This window comes from Megalops cyprinoides, chromosome 1 (assembly GCF_013368585.1).
Source record: "Megalops cyprinoides isolate fMegCyp1 chromosome 1, fMegCyp1.pri, whole genome shotgun sequence".
Classification (NCBI taxonomy): domain Eukaryota; kingdom Metazoa; phylum Chordata; class Actinopteri; order Elopiformes; family Megalopidae; genus Megalops; species Megalops cyprinoides.
In genome coordinates, this window is record NC_050583.1 from 49,081,353 (window position 1) to 49,104,110 (window position 22,758).

A 22,758-nucleotide genomic window follows, 5' to 3' on the forward strand; every position below is an offset into this window, starting at 1 on the left:
GCAGAGAAAAGGAGGCGGTATTTTACATCTCCCACCCTGTACCTTTGCAGTGGTACAGTGTGGCACGGCGACACAGCTGTCTTAGTTTAGCCATGTGCAGGTGAGGTCAGGGGAAACACAGACTGGTGCCGCTACGTGGTGAGCGGGTGATTTTTCTTTGTAGGTTTTCACTCTCGTCACGCTGTGTTGCGCAGACCAATTTGAAGGATTTCACTCGGGACGGCTGTGTGGCGTAATGGTAAGGAGCATGGCTACTAACCAAACGGTAGTTGGTTTGATTCCGCACTGCTGCTGTACCCTTGGGCAAGGTACTTAACCCACAATTGCCTCAGTAAATGCCCAGCTGTATCAAGGGATAAAACTCAAACCTATGTAAGTCACTCTGTATAAAAGCATCTGCTAAATGTAATGCAATGTAAAATGACAGCAATGTAATGCAATGTAAGATCTCTTGGACCCTTGGTCTGTGACAGCCTCCTCAACGGCAAGCACTCCGTCCCTGATTTCTATGATTCAAATTCGCCAGGTCATGGGGGTATCGGACACAGCGCTAAATTTAGCCCAAAGCGGTTGTCACATCTTGCAGGACTGGATGAATCGGCTGCCCCTTCCCCCACTGCCCCCTCCTGGTGCTTGGAGGATGCTGCCTTCTGCTGACTCACCCAGACGTGGTGGCACCGAGTTTGGTTCCTGTCCTCCTCATTTCCAGCTCCCTTGGGTTTTTTCCCTATCCAATTTGTTGCTTTTTTTATTTAGTTATTTCTTAGTCATTGCTGTTAATGGCTACCAGTGTCCTGGAATTATGCTAAATGGGGAAAACTGAGGATTTTAGTGGAGGGAAAGTGGATGCGTGTCCACTCCATACCACATGTCCATGCGTCCTTCATTGCAGTGCAACTCATCCTTCCATTATTTTAAATTTTTTTCAAGATAAAATCTGAAATTCTACCTGAGCTACCATCTGTCACTTAATGGTGATGGCGAGAAAAGCCTCAGTAAGAGGGATGGAATGTATCATAAAAGGAGGAACATAGTATGTTAATGTGTGTGTGTGTATGTGTGTGTGTTTCTGCTGAAACTCATGTCCCATAACCTTGTGGTCTTTAAGTGGCCAGCCATGACCTTTGACCTTACTTCTCATGAACCCAAACTCAATTCACACAAACTGTCTGATGGCATGACCATCATCTTTGACCTCGCTGACTTGGCGTCTTGGATCTAAACAAATGCCATGCTGTTTGTCGAATCATACACTGTGATCACACAACAGAAAAACCCACCACATGAATAGCTGAAGGAATTGGACCAAGGACTTAAGGGGCTACGCTTAGACACATAGCTCAAAATCCTGCAGTCTGTGAGGAGCAAAGCGAAAGCTGTTTATGTTGCCCTGGAAAGGAGAGTCTGGTTGGTGAAACAGGTACTGTGGTGCAGTGCATCGGCGCTGAGCTGTGACCTGGAATGTCCTAAATCCCCACAAAGAAATGAGGAAGTGGAAAGAGCTGAGCAGGTGCTGTGCTGAGCTGCTGGTTTGGATTTTGCTGAGACACTCACTGGCCTAGTTACTGCACCTGCTTCACAATAGGGGAGGCGCAGGGGGTTGGGGGGTGGGGGGGGGGGCTGAGGGAGAGGGAGAGGGAGAGGGGGAGACAGGAGAAAGAGAGGCAGAGAGAGAGAGGGGGAGGGATGGAGGTAGGCATGGGGGGGAAAGAGAGAGAGAGGGAAGAGAAAGGGAAGGAAAAGTGGGGGAGACACAGAGAGAGAGACAGGGAGAAAGAGAAAGAAAGGGAGAAAGACAGAGAGAGAGAAGGATGGAGAGGGGAAAGAGAGAGGGATGGAGAGAAGGTGGAGGCTAGTGTGGCTCTTTTGTGGTAGAGCTGCTATGTCTCTATGCAAGTCTGCCTCTTTAATAAATAACAAGGTGATTGTTGTAACCATAATCAAGAACGCTGTCTCCCCTATAATGCGGCTGTGAACTGTGCTTATACACCAAGGACATCCGACTGCAGCAAGGCTCCAATGACCCACCTCGCACGCGTAGAAGACACACCACAAAATCACCTAGGGTGACCCATGAGGCATCCAGTTCAATCCATTTCATCTACAGTCGCTTGGTCTGCTCAGCCTATGGCCACCACTCAACAGGACCATGATGCTGATAGGCTGGAGTACGTTTGGTTGTGTCAACCATCGTTTCCAGTAGAGTGTGAGTACCACACGGGAGAAAGGAGGTCGGTGGATCTCCGGTGGGCACCGAGCATGCCCTGCTGCCTCAGGCCCTGTGACATCACCACGGTCTCAGACTCAGCTGTGGGAGGCAATGACACTGAGACAGAAGCTGCCAGCACATCAGAGAGGAGAGGAACAGAAGGTGATGCAACTTGGAATAAATTACCCTAACCACATGTGATATCTGTACTGTTTAGTCAATAACCATATGTGTATGTGTACATTTGCTTTAACCGCTGAGTGCACTTGGAGTTTTGAAACTGTTTATTTGCTCAAATATGAAATGCATCCAGGCTAAAAGACTGCCTATTTGAGACTCTCTGTGTTGGAAGTTTTATGGTTCATTTCAAGATGATTGCAAGACCGTATTTTAAAATAATGAAATATTTCATATAGATACTGCAAAAAATCTAATAGAATCTTTAAAAGATTTTAGTGTGCTTACATGTTGTTCTTTCTGTTCTGATTTGTGGTGTCTGGAAACTCCCTGTTCAAGGGGGGTTGGAGAAGGGGATAGAAAGGGCATAATGTCGCCCTCTAATGATTGAATTAGGCAACGACATCCAATACCGGAGGTGCGTATTCCAAAAGGATAAACGGGGTCTCCTCGAGACTGTGCGTCAGCAGGCGCTGTACTCTTGCTGATAAATTAGATCACATGATATTTTCTTTTTTAGTTGTTTTCTTTCTCGCATGTGTCAGATGACTTCCCTGAAAGTATCACAAAGCAGTTGGATCAGCAACTATGGCAGTAGAAGCACTGTATGTACCATAGCAGCACTGGTGCTGAGTGTGGCAGAACATGGCACAGACAGACAATGAATTACCCCAAACTGTTTTATTTTCCTCAAGGACAGGATAATAAGGATACAAGAAACATAAATAGCAATGGTTTAAAAAAAAAAGTCACAAAAAGCAGAAAGGCAATAAACCTTGGGCTTCTTTCCTATAGTTAGTTAAGAAGTCGGGGGTCAGAAGTCAGTGGTCAGGATGTGAGGTGCTTCTCCATCTTACTAGGGTCAGGGTAAAGCTGCCCCAGTTTCTTTGGGTGCAACAGGGCTGCAAGGCTGAGGAGCCAGGTTTCTCTACTGCTGGTCCTGTGTGTGTGTGTGTGTGTGTGTGTGTGTGTGTGTGTGTGTGTGTGTGTGTGTGTGTGTGTGTGTGCGTGCATACGTCTGTGTGTGCGTGTGTTTTAGGGTGCAGCCATGCTGACTGGACCAATGAGGAGCTGCAGCTTGCTCACAAGCATGGTCACACCCTGCGGCAGCTTCCTCCTCTGGCTCCTCCTCACTGTAGGTGATACACAAAGACTGCCATCTTCTCAAATGTTTTCAACACAATCAAAAGGATTTAATCTAACATCTAATCTAATCTCTTACTCATCAGATTCTTTAACATGAATTACACAAAAGCAGTGATACCACCAAAGATACAACTGCTGGTGTGTGATGTTTTCTTTTTTGACACACTAGTTAATCACAGAAAATAATCAAAAGCAGGCTCAGCAGTGCTAATAGGTTAAGGGTGCATTCTTAGCTTCTCCCATCCCAAACTCGCAAGCCTCCACTGCGGTAAGCTCTCTGACGCACCTGTGCAGGTACAGTACATTGTATTATTGCCATTTAGCAGAATCTCTTATCCAGAGTGACTTACAGCCTTTCAGTTAAGAGACCTGCTTCTCACCACTATGGTAGACTGCTGCCCCAGCCTATCACAGGGTGACAAATAATTGATAAATACAAAAAAGCAACTATGCCACACCCTGTTAAGTTACATGTTACACCACTATAATTTAGCAGACACACTTATCCAGAGTGATTTGCACAGTGCATCTAATAAAGTGTCATGAAAAGTTGCACAAACAGGACACCATTAGCCACACATGCATGAGTATCAGTGCCCTGGTGCTGAGAACATAGTGCTGAGATCACAAATGCGTGCCCAGATTGACATGTAAGTTCAAAGCAATATTTATGACTTAAACACTATACCATTCCAAATGCTAACACATTTAGGGGGGGGGGTGCTTTACTACCCTCGTGTGGACAAAAGGAAAACTACTATTCAAAACATGTGCTGCTCGGTGAAAAGCAGTCTGCAGGGAACCGGGCGGCAGTAGTTCGGGAGGTTTTCAAATTTAACTTTCAGTTAGATTCGCACCAGGAACAGCAGGTAACCACAAAACTTAAGTTAAACATTTAAGAGCAGAGGCAGAACAAAAAACAGCAGACTGTGTGAGCTTCCATGAATGGACTTTCCCATTTCAGCTCCGTATTATCAAATTTGCAACTTTTGATGCGTGTGAACTTTAAAAACAAAAGAGAAGGAATAACCATCCTCCAATAATGTTATTAATCGGTCTTCCTTTTTCGAATTTAACGGCAGAGAGGGAACGAGAAGTCTGTTTTTTTTTTCAGGGTAGGGTACCGTGACCGCAGAGCCACATCCACACCTTTAATTGAATTCTAAAACCTTTTGATCGTTTTAATTAAGAATATAAGCTAGAAGTTCAGCATTTTCCCAAGTGAACTGATCGATACGCTGAATGATGTGAATAAAAATCACCAAAATAATAGCGAAAGTTTATAATACACAACCAATAATGTAATAATAACAGGCAGATAATTTGTTTTAAATAGTGCCCACTGCTGGATGTAAGTGCCACTACCTCCGGTGCTTTCTAAATATTAATTGACAATGTCACTCATTCCTTATTCAATCTGTGTGATTGTATTGATCAAAATACTCGAATGAATGGACTATGGCCACAAAAACTAAAGGGCTTCAATGAAAATGAGACATCATCAACAAAACACTCTCCTGGTGAAAACCTTCAGATTATGAGAAGGTTTCATTTAAGATCGTTCTTTATATTGTGCAAACTCTATTATTTTGTAACTCGTGTGAGATGTATAGTTGAAAATCTTATAACCTATTTAGAAATGCTCATTTATATAATGCCCATTTATATATAATATATACTATATATATTAGTCAAGTGACATCCTCTTTGTGGTTTGCAGAACTTTTCGACTGCCAAGATCTCACCAGCAGAGGCTGCCAAACATCATAAAGGAATGAACACAAGCGCTGCTTAACAGCAGCCAGCCATCGCTGGAGTTTATTACCGTTGCGAGCCTGTGACATTATGTTTGACATACCTGCTTGCGTTTACAAATCAGTGTCTACCCTAAATTCCTTACGTTTCCCATCACGGCACGGGAGGTCAGGTCACCTGAAAGCAGCGTGTGTTTAAAAACTGCGACTACGAATTGCGCAGTCTATCTTTAAGGAACACGTGAAACAGCTGGGTCTCGGCAGCCGTCGCGGGCCTGTTTGATCCGCAGAAGCTGGAAGAACAGTGGGGCCCATTCACGGAGCACTGATTTTTCTGGCGCCTGCGAAACTTTCCCGGGCTTTAAACATAGTAAATTGCACCATTGGCTGGCAGGAGAGTGAGGTACCTATGCGCGCAGGAGGTTGTAAGTTTTGTCAGTCCTATTTGCTTAGCTGATGCATGCGCGCATTCAGAGTAACTTGGATAGTTGACATATCATCAGTTTACACAGCTGGATATGTCATGAAGTCATTCAGATTAAGATTGTTGCTGGAGGGCACAACAGCAGTGCTTCATTTGGGAATCAAACCAGACAACCTATGCATCACAAGCCTTTATCCTTGCTACTATGCAACACAACTAACCTAATTTGACATTTTGAAGCTTCTTTTGGTTCAGTGAGTATTTTTTGTATAGTATGTACCGTAGCATTACTTGATGGATAAGGAGTGAGTGCTTGTCAAACATGGAACCAACTTCTTTTCCTGGAGATTTATATATGACTCTATGTCTAATAACCTCAATCCATCCTGTCCTAGTGTATCCCCTCAAATTCAAAAATATCTTTATAACAATCATTGAAAATTTTAAAGAACATGTAGAAAGATTTGGGTTATTCTGCTAAAGATTGTTGGCTGCACAAATCCCTTTTCAAACTAAAGACACTGATCATACTGCCAGCATGTTTCTATGACAATACACTATTATGTAATTCAAGGTAACCAAACAGTGCCTGCTCTGTTTGGGGTTTGCTAAATATTCCATTGAAGATGAGATCATCCAGGAGGTAACGGGCTCATCCACTGTCTCCTGTGTCCGGATCCAGGTTCCCCTCATGTGCCAACACTCACAGGTTGAGCCTGCATAACTTAAGATGTCAGATCCTCTGCATGTTTGTTTATGACGTTTTACCAACATTGCCACATAGCCACGGCAATGCTGAGAAACTGTTTAGCCGCGGGCCAGACATGGCCCTGAATCAAAGTGTTCTGCAGGGAGTGTGTGGCGTGTGGTCAGGGTGGCTGTGTCATTTTTAGCCATGAAGCTCCACCATGCCAGCCCCTGCGAATCCCGGGACAGAGAATACATCACAAATTAGGTTGTTTGATGGGTTTTTTTTTTCCATTGCAAGGTGTCAGTTTAATACTCCTGCACCAGATGGGTAACAGCAGCAACCGTAAACCGTGAGGAAACTGGACAAAACCGGAACAAACCGGAACCAGAGCAAAAATATAACTCACGTGTGGTCCAAACACACAAAGGGAGGGCATAAACACACAGGCAGACATTTGTCTTCTTCCACTTTTTTCCTGTCCAAACCAAAGATAATTTCTCAGTCTCCTGGCACTTGTCTTTGCCTGGTTACTGGCAGCTTCTCAGTCCTCCCTCACCGTGGAAGACCAATATATAATGCTCTGAGCTGAGAGGTTCATAAAGAACTCATTCCCACGGTGTGGAGTGGCTGCTAACTGTCGCCCGGGAAAAAGGCACTCTGGGAGGGATGAGCTTCTGTCGTCTGTCACCTACAGAAGACTTCCTGCGCTGCTGAAACCATTCTATTTAACTCACCCTGTTAGCACACCTATTAGTTGAGAGACATGCTGGGGAGGGAGGGCAGTATGGTATAGGTGATTGGGCTTTCACACCAAGAGTTTGCAGATCTGATTCCCAGATGCAGCACTGCTGCTGTAAGCTCTAGCAAGGTACCTACCCTGAATTACTTCAGCAAACATCCAGCAACATAGGTGGATAATTGATAAAATAATGGTGAGCATGTTAGTAAAACTGTATATGAATGTTTGATAAGCTAAATAATATTATTAGCAGGGAATAAGATTATTAGCAGGGCATTTCTTAGGATACCTAAAATTTGCTATATCTAGAATGTTTGTCTAACTGTCTTGGAATGTCTGTGGGAGGGCACATATATTATATACTAACATGCCAGTAGTGACTAATATTGATATGTATTTGGCTTTACCATCAGTGCACGCGCATTATTGTGATGCACTTCCAGTCAGCGTTTAAATGACAAAAAAAAACCTTTCGACAAAGAGGCTTACTGGAACATGTTTGCGATAGCTGCGGGAGGCACTGAATTTGAGAGGTCGAGGGCCCTGTTGCCCCTGAAAGGTACACAAGGAAAATAGCTGGTGCGCCGGGGGGAGGGGGTAGAGGTCTGAAACAGCTGGCTTGTTTTAAAGCGCTGGGACGCCCGAGCCGGGGGGGGGGGGCAGTACACGAGACCGCACAGCGCTGCAAAACACACTTCCATTGAAAAGGAGAAAGGAGGCGAAAAAGAGGCGGCGACAAATCAGATCTCACCTTGGATGTGGCGTGGAGTCGAAGTTTTCTGAGGCAGCACACATAATTTTAAGGAGAGTGAACAGGGACCGTATTGTGCTGCCGGAGTAAACGGAAAGAAAGAGCACATTTAAGCTTTTTTCGCCGTGTAAGACTTGGCGGACGCGGGAAGTAAGAAGAAGAAAGTTTCTGCGAGTACGGAGGCGCAAGGAAAGGTAAGATTTGCCAGGCAGAATCTTAACAGCAGCTTGTGTACATCCTTCAGCCATTTTGCTAGATGGGGCGAAAAGTGTGTCCAAACGTTTACTGTGTCTGAACTTTTCACTTCATGTATTCATAGGTGTTTGAAATAATCGATGCATCGCTTGGAATATTTGATATATACTAATGCAATGAAATGTTAACAAGAGCAACGCATATAAAAATGGAATGATCATGACTAGAACTGATAATAAATAGTCGTAAAAGTGTAAATTGTTATGATGTAGTTGTGGTTGTAGAGGAGTAGCAGGAATATTTTAAGAAATTGTAGCTTAGTAGCCGTAGAGTTGCACTGATGGCCACTGCCGGATGCATTGATATTTGTTTATACTGGAGCACACTGAAGTGCCTGTTGGCTACTTTTTGTAAGCACCACGTTTTCATTTGCAGAAAGGAATATACGGGCCAACGTCACCGTAGCCTACCTGATATTTTTGTAAGAGGGCCGAAGAACGCAGAGGCAATGGATTTACCTGGATTCGGACTTAAATGTTATTAGAGACGGTGCTGGCGGCGAGAGGGCGGCGAAGGAGACGGGAGGGAGCGGACTGCCGGGTGTGTTTACGCTGGAGAGGTTTCGCTGGCGGATCGGAGAGCCGAAGATGTCGCTTTGGATGATTTTACCTGTAAGCCTGCCGGTCTTGACAATCACTGGAATATGGGTCGTGTAAGTATAACTTATCTCTTTTTTTAGTAAACTGGTTTTGACTTCAAGATTATTTGCGAGTTTTGAGGTATACCTGCAGTATTTGTAGGTTTTTCACTCAAAGGTCCGAAGTTTTACAAAATGCGCATGTAGTGACATAAACAGTTTATAGCTGAATTAGTTTTAATTTATAGTTGAATTAGTTACATAGACTAATTCAGTTACATTATCATGAACTAAACTCGAAATACACCGAAAGACACCTCGCGCAGGCGGTACTTTTGGGAACGATGAACTTCGCCGTTTTTTGGGAGTTGCAAAGGAAGAGTGAGAGAGGGCATTCTTTGCGTACTCTACCCGTCCACGGGCACCATGGCGATGGATGTCGGAATGTCTTCCTGCCAGGCCGGCCGTGATTCCACTAAGGAGGTTGCCAAGAACCTGATTCTGATCGTAAATGAGTATTCCGTGTGGCCTCCGCCAGCCCACCTCCTCCTCCAGCTGCTCTTTAATTGCCGCCTCCTCCTTAATAATGTTAATTACCTTTTGCATTTAAATGGTGACTTCAGAAGGAGGTGTCTAGATGAAATAGCGTTGTTGCCGTGTTTTGAGTTTGTGATCCGGTCTCTCAGCGGTGCCAGACTGGACAGTTTTGGGGGTCTGATGCTTTGAAAATCTTTTGCTGTTGTTGTTGGAACTCGTTTTTGAATGAGCATCAAAGGAATATTTTTTGGGAGTGATAGGCTAACTGGAGGCCGTGAGTTTTTTTGGGTGGTGGGGGTCGTGTTAGCCTCACTGAAGTCTTGTTTTCCGCCGAAGCCTATGATTACATAAACGGAGGGAATGGTTAAGGGACAAAAAACGACAACCCATCAGAACTGAACTGAGCCATTGAATGTTAAACCACTGATATCTTCATTGCTCCTGGTCAGGGGAGTAAGTAGTGCACAGGTGTGTATTTACCTGAGACATTTTGTGTCATGGCACAGAGCTCAGCACAGAAGGGTGATTCTGTCAGCATTCAGACCCCTATCCTTTTCTCTTTGAATGTTTTCAGGGGCACTTTGTGTGTAGTATTAGCAGGAGAATGCCGTCCTGTGAAATTTTACCGGAAAAAATCTCACAAAGCTTGTTCATTAAGGAGTGCTCTGGGGCGGTGATGGAGGTGTGAGGGGGGGGGGGGGGGGGTGAATCTCAGTGACAGCTGAAAGGTGAGGGGGCAGAGAGCGAGAGAGGGGGCGGGAGACGGCCCATGCGGGGGAAACGGGCGGAGAAGAGGCACCGCTCTGTGATCACTGCTACACAGGAATGCAGGCCCCCAGGGGTGGGGTGGGGGGGGGGGCATGAGCCCCTCTGAGGTGCAGTGGAGGGGGGTGGGCAGATGCCGAAGCCCCAACACTCCCTCACTCACCTCCTCCTCCCCCCCCGGGGGGCGAGCGAGCACGGGCACCCCATCCCGCAAGACCTGCCGGGGGCCCCTTTCCGAAACAGTGGCTCTGTATGCGTGAGGTGAGAGAGTTAAGGGCTTGCTGTGAAAAAAAGCTGTCCCACTGCCCCCTCCCCAATACCTGCTAAGTGCACAGGAGACAGGTATAATCACCTGTTTTCTTCAGCTGCACTAATGTGGCTTTTTGAGGCCCATCTGGGAAACATCCATGTGTCAAAATGACTTGACTTGACCTCTGACCTTTGAGTTTTGATGAAGTCCTGCAGGTGTGGTCTCTTCCACTGCTGGGGCTTGTCCAGGTGAACCTTCTGGAAGAAAATCACAGCAAACAGGAGACTAAAAACCAAGCCGTAATCTCTGTTTCAAAAACACCCCTTCTTCTTACACAAAGAAAAGGGTTTTTTTGGGGCACGTCCTCAGTATCCACAAATACATTTGCTGAATAGAAGCACTATATCCGTATACCCCCTCTGGCACTGAATATGGTACTTCGTAGAATGCTGCATGTTATGTAACGACCCCAGCAGTCAGTTGCGACACCGATGGTTTGGCATTGCCTTTGCTCTTTACCTAACCTGATTATGTGCTCTTCTCTAAGTCACTGAATGACCAAATGCAAATGTGAGAAAACATTCTCCCTGACTGACGATGAGCCTGCGTCGGCACCGTCAGGCGCGTGGTCGCAGGAGCAGCGCGGGGATGGACGTGTGTTTGTGTTAAGGCGCCAGGGCACACTGCGCTCTGCAGTGACGGATTGGCTGAACCCCAGATCGACTGCGCAGGAAATATTTACCGCACAGAAACATCGGTGTTTATAAGATAGCTGTAAAAAGGCCTGGTCTCTCCTGCCATGGCAGACACATGCCACCTGTCCGTTTACATGCTGCAGGAACAGGTGAAGACCTTCCCCCCCGCCTCACGCGTTTTCATCAAACGCATCAGGGGCACCCATTCATCTCTGTGACCAGGAGCCAGGCCTTTTGTTTTGTTAGTTACTCTGTAGGATGATGATGATGGAACAGTGTTTGTGTTAGCTCCAAGTTAGCTAGAACTGCAGTCAGTTCTGACCATTTTTCTCTCCTGAAGGAAAATGCCTTTTGAAACAGGGGGGAAAGGGTATGGAAAAGAACATTCACTCGCAAGTCCCGAGCAGTTAATGAATTCAAGACTGTGTAGAATAACAGTTTCCTTGTGTTCCGGGGGCGGTAGAGATGTCCTGCCTGTGTACATATTTTTCCATGATATTTTTAGGAGCTCTCCTCTAACTATAGCGGGCTGTGCTCTGCTCTGTGTTTTAGATGCTCTGTTGGGTTTCTCTTGCTCCACTCTCCCTCGCTCCTTCTATCCCTCCTCTCTCTTCTTCCCTTCTTTTTTCTCTTTCTCTGCCCCTCCCTCCTTTGCTGTACTCTTTCTCCGTCCCCTCTTTCTCCCTCTCCAACTTTCTCCTCTCTCCCACTCTCTCTCTACCCTCTATCTGTCCACCTCCAACTTTCTCCTCTCTGCTAGTCTCCCTCCTTACCTCTCTTTTCTCTCTCTCCATTCATTTCCCTGACTTTACGCCTCACTACATTTCATTGCATGCAGAACGACTTCCAGCACAATAGCACATAAGTGTATCCATTCAAGTTCTGCATGTGAATAGATAGTAACGACAGTCATTACAGCACTGATGGTTCATGGGAAAAAGCCAGGAATTTTTCTCACTTCCACTTCACTCCTTCCTCCCCAGGTCTATGCCAGATCCTGTGGCAGTAACGCAGGGCTTGACACCTCTGTGTGGCCCGATCTGCCCTGGACCCACCTTTCCCAACCTACTCTTCCACAGTGTAGCTTTTATATATATTTTTTCCTGTGTAGCATTAGTAACCTACAGTGTTGTTCTTTTGTACCATAAACACTAACGTTTCTCCAGTTTAGTGTATGCCTGTATTTGCATCTGTTGCACAACAGAGATGCTGTTCTCATATGCCACTCACCCGGTCTTAATTTTAAGATATTTGTTGCAGTTTACTGAACCAATACCTTTGAATGCTCTGAGAAAAAAAGACCTTTGTATGTGTATCATCATGCAGTTTGTAAAGGAGTACAGGAGCTTGAATTGTAGGACAGTGGTCCAGCCCTGTTAGTCGCCCCTGTGTCCGTCAGGCCAAATTCCTCTGGGTGGGGTTACAGTATTATTGTGCATTGCGACCATGGTTCAGTCTAATAGCAGTGCCCTCTATACTTAACTTTAAGTAATGAATGGTCTTTTTACCGATACTTATGCAGTATAACATGCTTGATGGACCCACATAAATGAAAAAGTGTGTACAAATGGAGAAAATTGTGTTATGCAAAGGCCGGATGAGGGCTGATGTCACAGCATTTGTCCCAAATCCGGTTTGGCCTAGTGTGCTACTGTGTTCTTGTATCCTTCATTTCAGAGTCGTTGTTAACTAGATTAACTGTAATTGCCCCTATACCTAGCTATAGGTATCACCTGAAGTGGGGTTACAGTATTAATGCGTACTGAGGTCTGAGTTCAGTCTAATAGCAAAACCCTTTATTCTTACAGTAACGAATATACTTTTTGGTGGACATAAATCAATGGAAAATATGCAAGAATCAAGAAAAAATGTAAAAGCCCACGTAAAGACAGATGTCAATGCATGATTTTCTCAAATGCAGTTTCTGGCAGTGTTGCAGTGTCTTACAATATCCTCACAGTTTAATTCAGTGCCGTTCTGGACTGGTGTAGCTGTAATTGATCAATCTGGCCTGTTGGAGGACTGGCGCTGTCTTGGGTGTGGTGGCTGCAGATGAGGCCTTGCGTGAGAGGGGCAGACAGAGAATATTACTGCTGTAGTGTTCTCCTGCAGGGAAGAAAGGGCCAGTTCACTAATTGGTGCAATTATTGCACTTTCATCTCCCTGCCAAAAAAACGCCCCACAGCAAGGAGCTGCTCATTTATAAGGTTGTAAGCAAGCTAACTGTAGTCCACTGGGATAAAAAGGCACATAGCTACAGGACCGCAATAAAGCTTCAAATAGTCGCGTGATACCTGGAAGTATTTACTGCCACTTGTGTGTATATTGCAGCTTTGTCTGACAGGGATACTACATTAGCATTGACACCAGGGTCTGGTTAGGCCATATAACCCGCATTCCCATCTGAGTGAGCAACATGTTGACAGATCAGCTGAGTTTGAAGACTTTGGTGCAGAGTAATTCTAACCGCAGTGCGCTTTGGCCTTGTTCTTTACTCACATCAGCCCAGAGGATGCACCCGTTTGTGGCCTGACCTTTCGGAGCAGTTACCTTCTCCTGGGGTGACTTGCTCCGGCTGGACCCTTGGGGTCAACACCCGAGCGTTTCATCGCCCTTTCACTCAGGCAATAGGGTGACAGTGTAACATAGTGGTTGGGAACAGGGCTGAGAGGTTGCTGGTTTGATTCCTGGTTGGGGCACTGCTGTTGTACCCTTGGGCAAGGTACCTAACCTAGAATTTCCTCAGTAAATATCCAGCCATATAAATAACATTTTGTAACCTGTGTAAGTTGCTCTGGATATGAGCGTCTGCTAAATGCCAGTAATGTAAATGTGTGAGCAGCACCAGTTCCTGAATGGTTCTCAGAACCCAACAGTTAATTTTTCTCCCTTCCTCTTTCTCTCCGTTTTTCCGAAAAAGACAAATAGCACTGTCCATGTTTGCATTTCAGAGAGACCGATAAGTGATGCCTCAGCAATCTTACTGTCTCACAGTATCGGTGATCAATAGAGGCTAGAGAAGGGGGGCCTCTAGATGTTAAACTTTAAACTGTACGTGCCAGGGGTTGTGCGGTGAACCCTGTGTCACAGCGACCTCGTCCACCCATTCCCAAATTGATCATATCCCTTTTTGCAAATGCCAGATTGATAGAAGCACATTGCATAGACTCTGCCTGTGATGTGTTTGGGAACTCTTCTTTTTCCCTTTATGAATCTCTTCTCCACCCCCCGTTTCAGAGGGCCACTGGTTCTTAGATTGCAGGATACTCAGTGTGTTGTCTTATAGTGGATCATGGATGGATGTTTTAGGGGTGGTGCAGACAAAGATTTCCCCAAACTAAGAAGCAGCACAGACAGTGTAACCTCTCCCTCCTTCCATATGTAGAGCGGTTGCAGTAAGTAAATATACCACCCCCCCAACCCACACACTCATGGTCTGATACTTCAGATGTATACACAGCTCCCCTATTAGATGACAGAACAAACTGACAGTCAGAACCAAATGGTGATGGTTCTGACTCTCTGCGTTAAAGAATCAGGGAAAATCTGAAGCTCTTAGAGACTTTTTCTCATTCAGTTCTGACCAGTATACTCCACACTGGGCCCTGTTTTGTCACGTGACCTTTCTCGCTGTCACGTGATTTTCAGCTTTTTTAAATGTTTTCGCCTGTGACATTGTATGGGGATTCTAGTGTTGCATGAGGATGCTTCTACACTGCGAGTGTAGAAATCAGCTCATGGACCGAACTCTGGGTCCGCGCCGAGGCGTTTACCGCAGTGCTGGTATGGAAAGTTTGGAAACGCACAATGCAACAATCGCAGGTTGACCGCATTTGTAGAGGAAATCAGCACTGTTTAGGTCTCCTCAGGAATGACCCCAGAAAGTCTGAGGTGTGACAGCGAGATCGTAGTGAGACGGGCGCCCGGTTGAAATGAAGCAGCGGGCACGGAGCGATGATGAATACTCTGTGCAACACGTTCGTGACACGCCAACCCGCTCTGGCCTGGGGTACGACAGCGCGTTTACACAAACGTGAATCAGAGGCTGTGACTCCCGGAGACGAGCTGTTTCCTTTTTCTTGGCACAGTCCATCAAATGCAGTGTCTTCACAATGGATGAACATGTGTAAAATTCCGCCCCTACCCCAAACAAATTCACCAGCAGAAGTCAAACAAAACATCCAGCATTTCGCAGCTCACATTCAACATTCTCTCCCCCTTAGTGTTGAGCCGTGGCAACGGGATTTTTACGGCGTTGACATTGTAACGATATCTGTCTTGTATTCTTTATGGGCTGTTATAAACTTTGCTGTATATTTATTCAGAGTGACACAAAATTGCGTACATGGTGGAAAGTTGTTCTTTTTTCTTTTTGAATGTCGCTTAATGTTTTATTCTCGCACGTAGGCCTACAACATCGTGATAGAAACACAATTGCTTCCAGCGATTTCTTTATTAAAAACTGAGCAGCATCACCCCTCTACGGATGTCTCGCTGTGTATTTTATTGTCTTAATGCTCACTTAAGCAAGCTAGTGGAGTTTGTATATTTTTTCTAATTTGGTGCCATTTCGTAACGGCAACGTAATTTTGTGACGTTGTCAGTCCGTAACCTCGACGTCCTGGCGACCATATTCGGCGGTGACCAAATGAGCACTTACTGGCGACGTTGCTGCAACGTTGTGTGTTAGCTGGACTTTCCGTACTGTGTTACTGTGGAGGTAGCGATTGTTTCCTAGCTAACAAAGACTGTCACAACATCAAATTAATCTTGGAGAGTATTGGAAAGTAATTCTCTTTACATGTGACCAAGTGGAGGAGCAAACTGTGTCATTTGGACGTCGGTTGGGGAAAAAGATGTGGTTCAGTAATTGGTGCATTTATCGCATGCTGGATTACTGTACTAGAAACACACCACAGCAAGCAACCGTCTCTTTTACAGAGTTTTGGAACTCAGTTGTTACTAGGGATAAAAACACACGCGGCTACAGGAACACGGAAAGTTTCAAATAACCGAGTGATACCTGGAAATATTACATGCGCAGAATGTGGCCACACGTGTGTATATTACATAAGTGTGTCTGTATGTTTTAGCAGTCAAGCCAAAGATTAGGCTGGGTAGCTAAAGCCGGGTAGCCTCCGGGTGAACCCCTTTTGAATCGCTCGGTCATTTTGAGGTTGAGCGCCAAGTGTTTGCATGTTTTTCGTTTACCAGTTTTGTCCTTAGCTCATTGGAAGGGGCTATCTTCACGTCTCTCTAAAGATGAGTGAGACGGTGACAGATCGGTTGAATCTCAAAACATCCTCCCACGTTCTGTCTAAACTCAGTGCGCTCAGTAACCTTCTTAAGTAAGGGCAACGTTTTTTCCTGTTTCTTTCACAGCTTAATGAGTTTGGTGCTTGGTAAAATAAACAAAAACTGTTACGTAAGAAATGGGAAAAAGGAAACGCCATAACGCACTTAAATCAAACGCGCTTAACATAAACACCGCGCTAAGGACAAACGCATTGAGGTTACACTGAATTTGAGCCTAAGTCTACTACTGCTCTTCACGGTCGCTGTCCTTGATGTATCTCTGTTTTTCTTTTTATCGTTTCAGATATGCCATGGCCCTGTACAACAGGCACGTGTGTCCTGTGGATAACTGGTACAGTCTTCTCTCATTACTTCTTAATGCTCTGTTCCGCTGACGTACTTGTACTTCCCCTTATTCTCTGTGACTCTCAGTGGCAGTTGCCGTTGATTAGAAAAAGGGCGTCTTTCGCAGCGACCTGCGTAACGTCTAATCGCTGACGCTCTGGCTTTTAGTGCACAGGGGGTACATTAGACAAAAGATAGAGGACACACGCGCGCATATGCACACGCTCACACACACAAACATGCATACACACATATACACACAGAAAGCACTATAAGACTGATGTAGGAGGATGCATCTAATCTAACAGGTAGACACTGTGACGGTTTTAAACAAAATGGACATTCAGAACATTGTAGAACTTTGCACATGATTTTAACTTGTTAATGTGCCTTAAATTGAGTGAGCTACAGATTATGAGTTAAACATATATATTTGAACGCGTATTCTAGTTTCTTGTGTTTACAGCATCTGTACATATTCTGCTCTGCTCCTTGGGACCTGTCCATTCCAGCATCTGTAAACCTGTACCTGCAAAGGCATGGGTTCTTAAAAGGCTCTTCAACCTCCAATCACGATTTTTACCTCATGACTGCCAGTGCACTCAAAAACACATTACATTACATTTGATTATTAGACACTCTTATTCAGACCAACTTTCAGCACAAAAGAACAAAAGTGTGTCCATCCAAGTTAAATGAGCAACAGTGTCAGACAACACTCCCAGACCAGTGAGTACGAGCACAACACCATTCAAGCACTACCGCAAGTTAACCTGTGCTAATCTGAAACTAGACAATGATTTTGTCTTGATATGCCAACATCAGCTTAAGATGCAGTTAAATCAACTCTAAAAATACACCTCCTGTTTTTAAGAGAACGGTAGTTTGAAAAACACGTTTCTTTATTGACAGTGTGACAAAGTTCATCTGAGCTGTAATCTGGCAGCTTGTTAAGAGTCTCCAATGACTCAGTGTGTATGTGTCAAGTGTCAGAAATTCACTTGCTTCTCCACAAACCCAGTTGTCTGAGGCTCCTTGCCTGCTTGTTGCAGCAGTGGGCCTCGTTCTTAATGTCCGCCGCCTCCGGATTTCAATTGGCGCAGTAGAAGAAAGTTCCAGAAGGCTCTTAATCAGAAACCCTTGCTGTAACAGGAGCCACTGTCATTTCAACTTTGCCACCCTCATTAACAAAGAAAAAAAATAAAATTTCTGACCTCCGCTGACGTGAAGCGGAACGGCTCGGGTGGCCCTATGGTCCGTGTCCGCACTCCCATGGAGTCATTCATTAGTCACGGTGCGTGAGAGCGCACCTAATGTATCCCGGCTGCTGCTCCTACCCCTCTGCCTGTTACTCATCTCCAGAGTTGCTGCAAAGGAGCCTTGAATCCCGACAGATTAACCTGGGGAGGTTGAACACCCTGAATCACCCAGGGGCACCAGTTAGGGAGCCAATGGAGAGGGGATGGTCCCTCCTGATGCTTGCCCTGGTCCAAGTGTCCACCTCGTGAGACACTCTCTCTTGCTCCGAACATTTTTGTCTGGTTTATGTAGGCAGAGATGATGATCAGAGCAAAGGCTCGTACCCACCAGGTACCCAACAGGGCACTGCTGTTGTACCCTTGGGCAAGGTACCTAACCTGGAATTGCCTCAGTTAATATCCAGATGGATGGATAACATAATGGATAACGTGTAAAAACATATGTAATGTACGTAAGTCGCTCTAGATAAGAACTTCTGCTGAATGCCAATAATGTAATGTAATACTGGAAGGAAAGTGAAAGATGTTGATATAGAGAAGGAAGTGAAGGTCGGGGGGGCACAGAGATTGACAGAGCTGGGAAGATTGAGAGGGACAGCTCCAGGATTATTTTACATTTACATTTACATTTAATCATTTGGCACATGCTTTTATCCAAAGCGACGTACATAGGTTACAGTTCTTTACAATGTTATCCATTTATACAGCTGGATATTTACTATTATGGATAAAGGGATGGAAAGAGGGGGAAGGAGAGTGTCCACAACTTAAAAACCCAGCCTGTCCAACGAGACCGTCCACAGAGCAAAAGAATCCCACCTGGGTTACCATGCTGATGGCATGTAAAGCAGTAAGAATGTGTGGAGGACTGCCACACTGTGTTGACGCTCTCTTAGCCCATGTCACGGGCCGGACACCATGATGGCCAAGCGGCCACGGTAATGTGCTGTGCAATTCCGCTGCTGAGATTCCAGCGTTTTGCTGATGGCGGTGACTGGTTTACCAGTCAGAGGACTACAGCGGGCTGGGCTCCACGTCAGCTGCGCCTTGCGGTGGGCGAGACTTTGACACATTAACCCGGGTGTCTCAGAGAGTTGGATTTGTGATCGTGGAGATGTGTAACGGGGCAGGGGGGCAGGTCCTTGTCATTGCCTTGGAGTCAGAATGACCTTGATCTCTGCCTTGGGTAACTCAGGGGGGTTGGGGGTGGAGCGATCCAAAACCAAGCTGTCACCCTGGGAGTGGCTGTCATTACCCTGCCACTGGACACAGGTCTGCACAAGATGTCCTTCATCATGTTCATGTATTCAGTGGCTGAGACAGTACTGTTGTGACATTGGCCACTATCTCTCTCTCTCTCTCTTTCTCTCTCTCCCCCCTTCCTCCCTGTCAGTTCAGTTCAATTCAATGCTGCTGTATTGGCAGAACAAGCAAACACTTTGTTGCCAAAGCCAAAAATTATGTTAACAATTAAGTTAACACAACTATACAAAGTAAAAGGAAACGCATATACATGTAAGTTAAATCGATAGGCAACAAAGTCTCCCTCTCCCTCTGTCTTTCTGTCACAGTTAAAATCTACATCTACAGATATCTGCAGCATCTATAAACATGTTTCTGTCTCACTCATTTAAAATGAATTGGCTTTATTGGCAGAAAAGGTATTCTCTCATGTTGCCTAAGCACATGTTCAAACAAATAACAAATGGAAAGATAAAAAACTATATCTCCATCAGACAAATCTCCATCTCTCCATTGCTCTGTCCCTCTGTCTGTATCTCTGTCTGTCTCAGTCTCTTTCTATCTCCAAATTCAGTACCATTCCAATGCTCTATTGACATAGTGCACAACCAACATATCACCACGGCGTGAACAACAGAAGACACAGGAGGAGAAATCAACCAGCTACATCCTGAAATACGACCCTCTCTCTCTCTGTTTCTCCCTGTCCATCTGTCCATCTCTCTCTGTCTCTTTCTATCCCCTATTTCAGCTCCAGTCCAATGCTTTATTGGCATGACATACAACCAACATATTGCCAAGGCAAGGAGAAATCAAACAGCTACATCCTGAAATACGACCCTCTCTCTGTCTCTCTCTCTCCTCCCTTCCTTCTCGGCCGTCTTTCATTTCCCCCTCCCCGGCCGCAATCCGGTCGTGCCGGCCCGGGCTCAGCCTTCACCGCGGCTCGGCATAAATCACCACCTTAAGCCCTGCGCTGTCTCCGCACTGTCAGAGAACCGGCAGATTCACGAGGGCTTCTCACTACAAAGCCCCCGTGTGCGCACACGTCCTCGTCAGATTCGTGCTATAAGCGTTTTGGAAGCGCATCTACCTGCGGCGCTGAAAACCTGGACAGATTGTAGTTGTTAAAAATACCTTTGTTACCCAGCTGCTTTTAATTGTAAACGAATAGCTCAAAAGCTACGACACCAGTTCAGTGTCTGATTGGTGGGCAGTGTGGTGTAGTTGCCAAAATTGCTTCAGTTAATATCCCACTGTAAAACGGATGGGTGTAGATAGGAGTGTTTGCTCAGCGAAAACTGTAATGTAATGTGTTCTGAGTAATGAAGCAGTGTAATTCAGGTTTTCAGAATGGAAATGTGGGGCCTTCAGTGATGTCTCAGCAGCTGAAATCTCTGTCTCTTGTTGTTTCCCTGTGCGTGTGTGTATTTGTGTGTGCGTGTGTGTGTGTGTGTGTGTGTGTGTATGTGTGTGCTTGTGTGTACATGCGCGTGTGTATATGTGTGTGTTCAGGGTGTATAACCAGTCCTGTGAGGAGAAGCTGTCGCTGCAGAGGGGTCCTGTACTGTGTTGCACCTTGGACAATGTGCCACTCATCAGGTCAGTGTCCCGGGAGTCACCCCCACATGGTACCTCAGCACACCTCAACACATCACCCCACATATCCACACACTGCCCAATACACACCTCAACACACCACCCCACATATCCACACACTGCCCAATACACACCTCAACACACCACCCCACATATCCATACACTGCCCAATACACACCTCAATACACCACCCCACATATCCACACACTGCCCAATACACACCTCAACACACCACCCAACACATCCACATACTGCCCAACACACAGCTCAATATGCGACCTTACATATCCACACACCTGAACAAACACCTCAACACTCCACCCCACATATCCACATGCTTTTGAACAACAAACAGCTCAATACGCCACCTTACATATCTGCATTTAACCCTGACCCTAACCACTACACTATATTGCTGCCCCTGCTGCCAGTTAATAGAGTAAGGTGTGGATGTGGCTCACAGTTAGAGCGGTTGAATAGACGGCATGTAGCATGGTGGTAAGGAGCAGGGCTTGTGACTAAAAGGTTTCTGGTTTGATTCCCCACTAGAGCACTGCTGCAGTACCCTTGGGCAAGGTACTTAATCCAAAATTGTAGTAATATCCAGCTGCATAAATGGGTAGCATGTAAAAACTGTAACCTATGTCATGTTCTAGATAAGAACGTCTGCTAAATAACAATAATGTAATCTTGCTGGTTTTTCTAATGGTTATCGAAGTAAGGTGCATGTGGCTGAATATTGGGGTTAACACTGGAATGTTACTGTGTAAGTGCAATCAGTGAGTAGCGGGAAGCTGTTTCCCGGTTTCTGAGAACAGCGCGGTTGGCTGGTGTCTCTGCTCCTCATCTGCGGAGCCAGAGGTATTTAATGGGCCCACGCTTGCCCAACACTCTCAGGAATTCCCCATTAGGAAGAATTAGACGGCCCTCTGACAGCAAGAGAACTTATGCTGCAGTTTCGTTTCTTCCACAGCGTTTGAGAATTTCGTAAGAGAGTTGAAAGATGTGAATAGTTTTTTTTCTTCTGTTCTAGTCACTTATCGGTAGTAATTTATAAAACTCCATGAAGATATGTGTGTCTTCCTGCCCAGAATTTTGTGTTTGTGCGTGTGCATGTATGTATGTTAGTGTGTAAACATGTTAGTTTGTGTTAGTGTATGTGCCTGTTTGTGTGTATTTTGGTGTAATAGTGTGATAGAGTGAGTATATGTATGTTTGTGTATGTGTGCACATTTGTGTGTGTTGGTGTGTGTGTATGTATGTGTGTTAGTGTGTACATGCATATATATATATATATGTGTGTGTGTGTGTGTGTGTATGTGTTGGTGTGTGTGTTAATGAGTTTGTACATGTGTTGGTGTGTGTGTGTGTGTGTACGTATGTGTGTGTATGTGTTGGTGTGTTTGTGAGTGTGTGAGTGTGTGTATTTGACTATGTATGACTGGTTCTTGGGGGTGGCTGGAGACAGGGCTCTGAGTTTGTTTTGTCTGCTCCCTCAGTCAGGGCACAGGCAGACGCTGGAGTAGGGGCAGTGAGAAGCAGGTGAAAGGTCACGCACAGTCTGGCTAGAGGGGACAGGTCTCCTTGCAGACCACACCCCCACCCCAGAGCCCCCTCCTCTGAGACAGGGACACAGGGAGGAACTGGAATCCCTGTACACCCTGTGAAAGAGACTTTCCAATTTTAATAGCTCTTAATTTAATATTTTTTAAAAGTGCATGTTTTAGAGAAGAGTAGAAATTGAAAAAAATCAGGAGAAACCAAAAACATAATTAAAAGACACATCTAAAAAAAAGAAAACTGCAGAATAGAACTAAAGAAAACAAAATAAAACTACGTTTTCATAAACTGGAAACCCAGAAAAGACATAATCATCAGTACATTATTTATGGAGAGAGAAAGAGAGAGAAAATGAGAGATGGAGAGAGAATTTTTTTGTTGTTTTTATAGTCTTATCAGTAGTATACCCTCTGTTATTACTTGTGCAGTGGAGAGGAGGAGAGAAGACAAAAGTTCTGTGTTAATGGGTAGCAGACAGCTAAACATTA

The 22,758-nt window shown here is 45.2% G+C and overlaps 1 protein-coding gene across 1 annotated transcript in view; it reads left to right on the forward strand.

Annotated features, from left to right (window-relative positions):
• Positions 1-7,989: 7,989 nt before the first annotated feature.
• LOC118788607 (transmembrane protein 150A-like) overlaps positions 7,990-22,758 on the forward strand; it is a 33,436-nt gene continuing 18,667 nt past the window's right edge. Inside the window, exons 1-4 of the mRNA XM_036544621.1 lie at positions 7,990-8,085; positions 8,631-8,798; positions 16,570-16,617; positions 20,627-20,713. Coding sequence (XP_036400514.1) covers positions 8,734-8,798; positions 16,570-16,617; positions 20,627-20,713 — 200 coding nt within the window. The 5' untranslated portion in view covers positions 7,990-8,085; positions 8,631-8,733. The remainder of the gene's footprint in view (positions 8,086-8,630; positions 8,799-16,569; positions 16,618-20,626; positions 20,714-22,758) is intronic.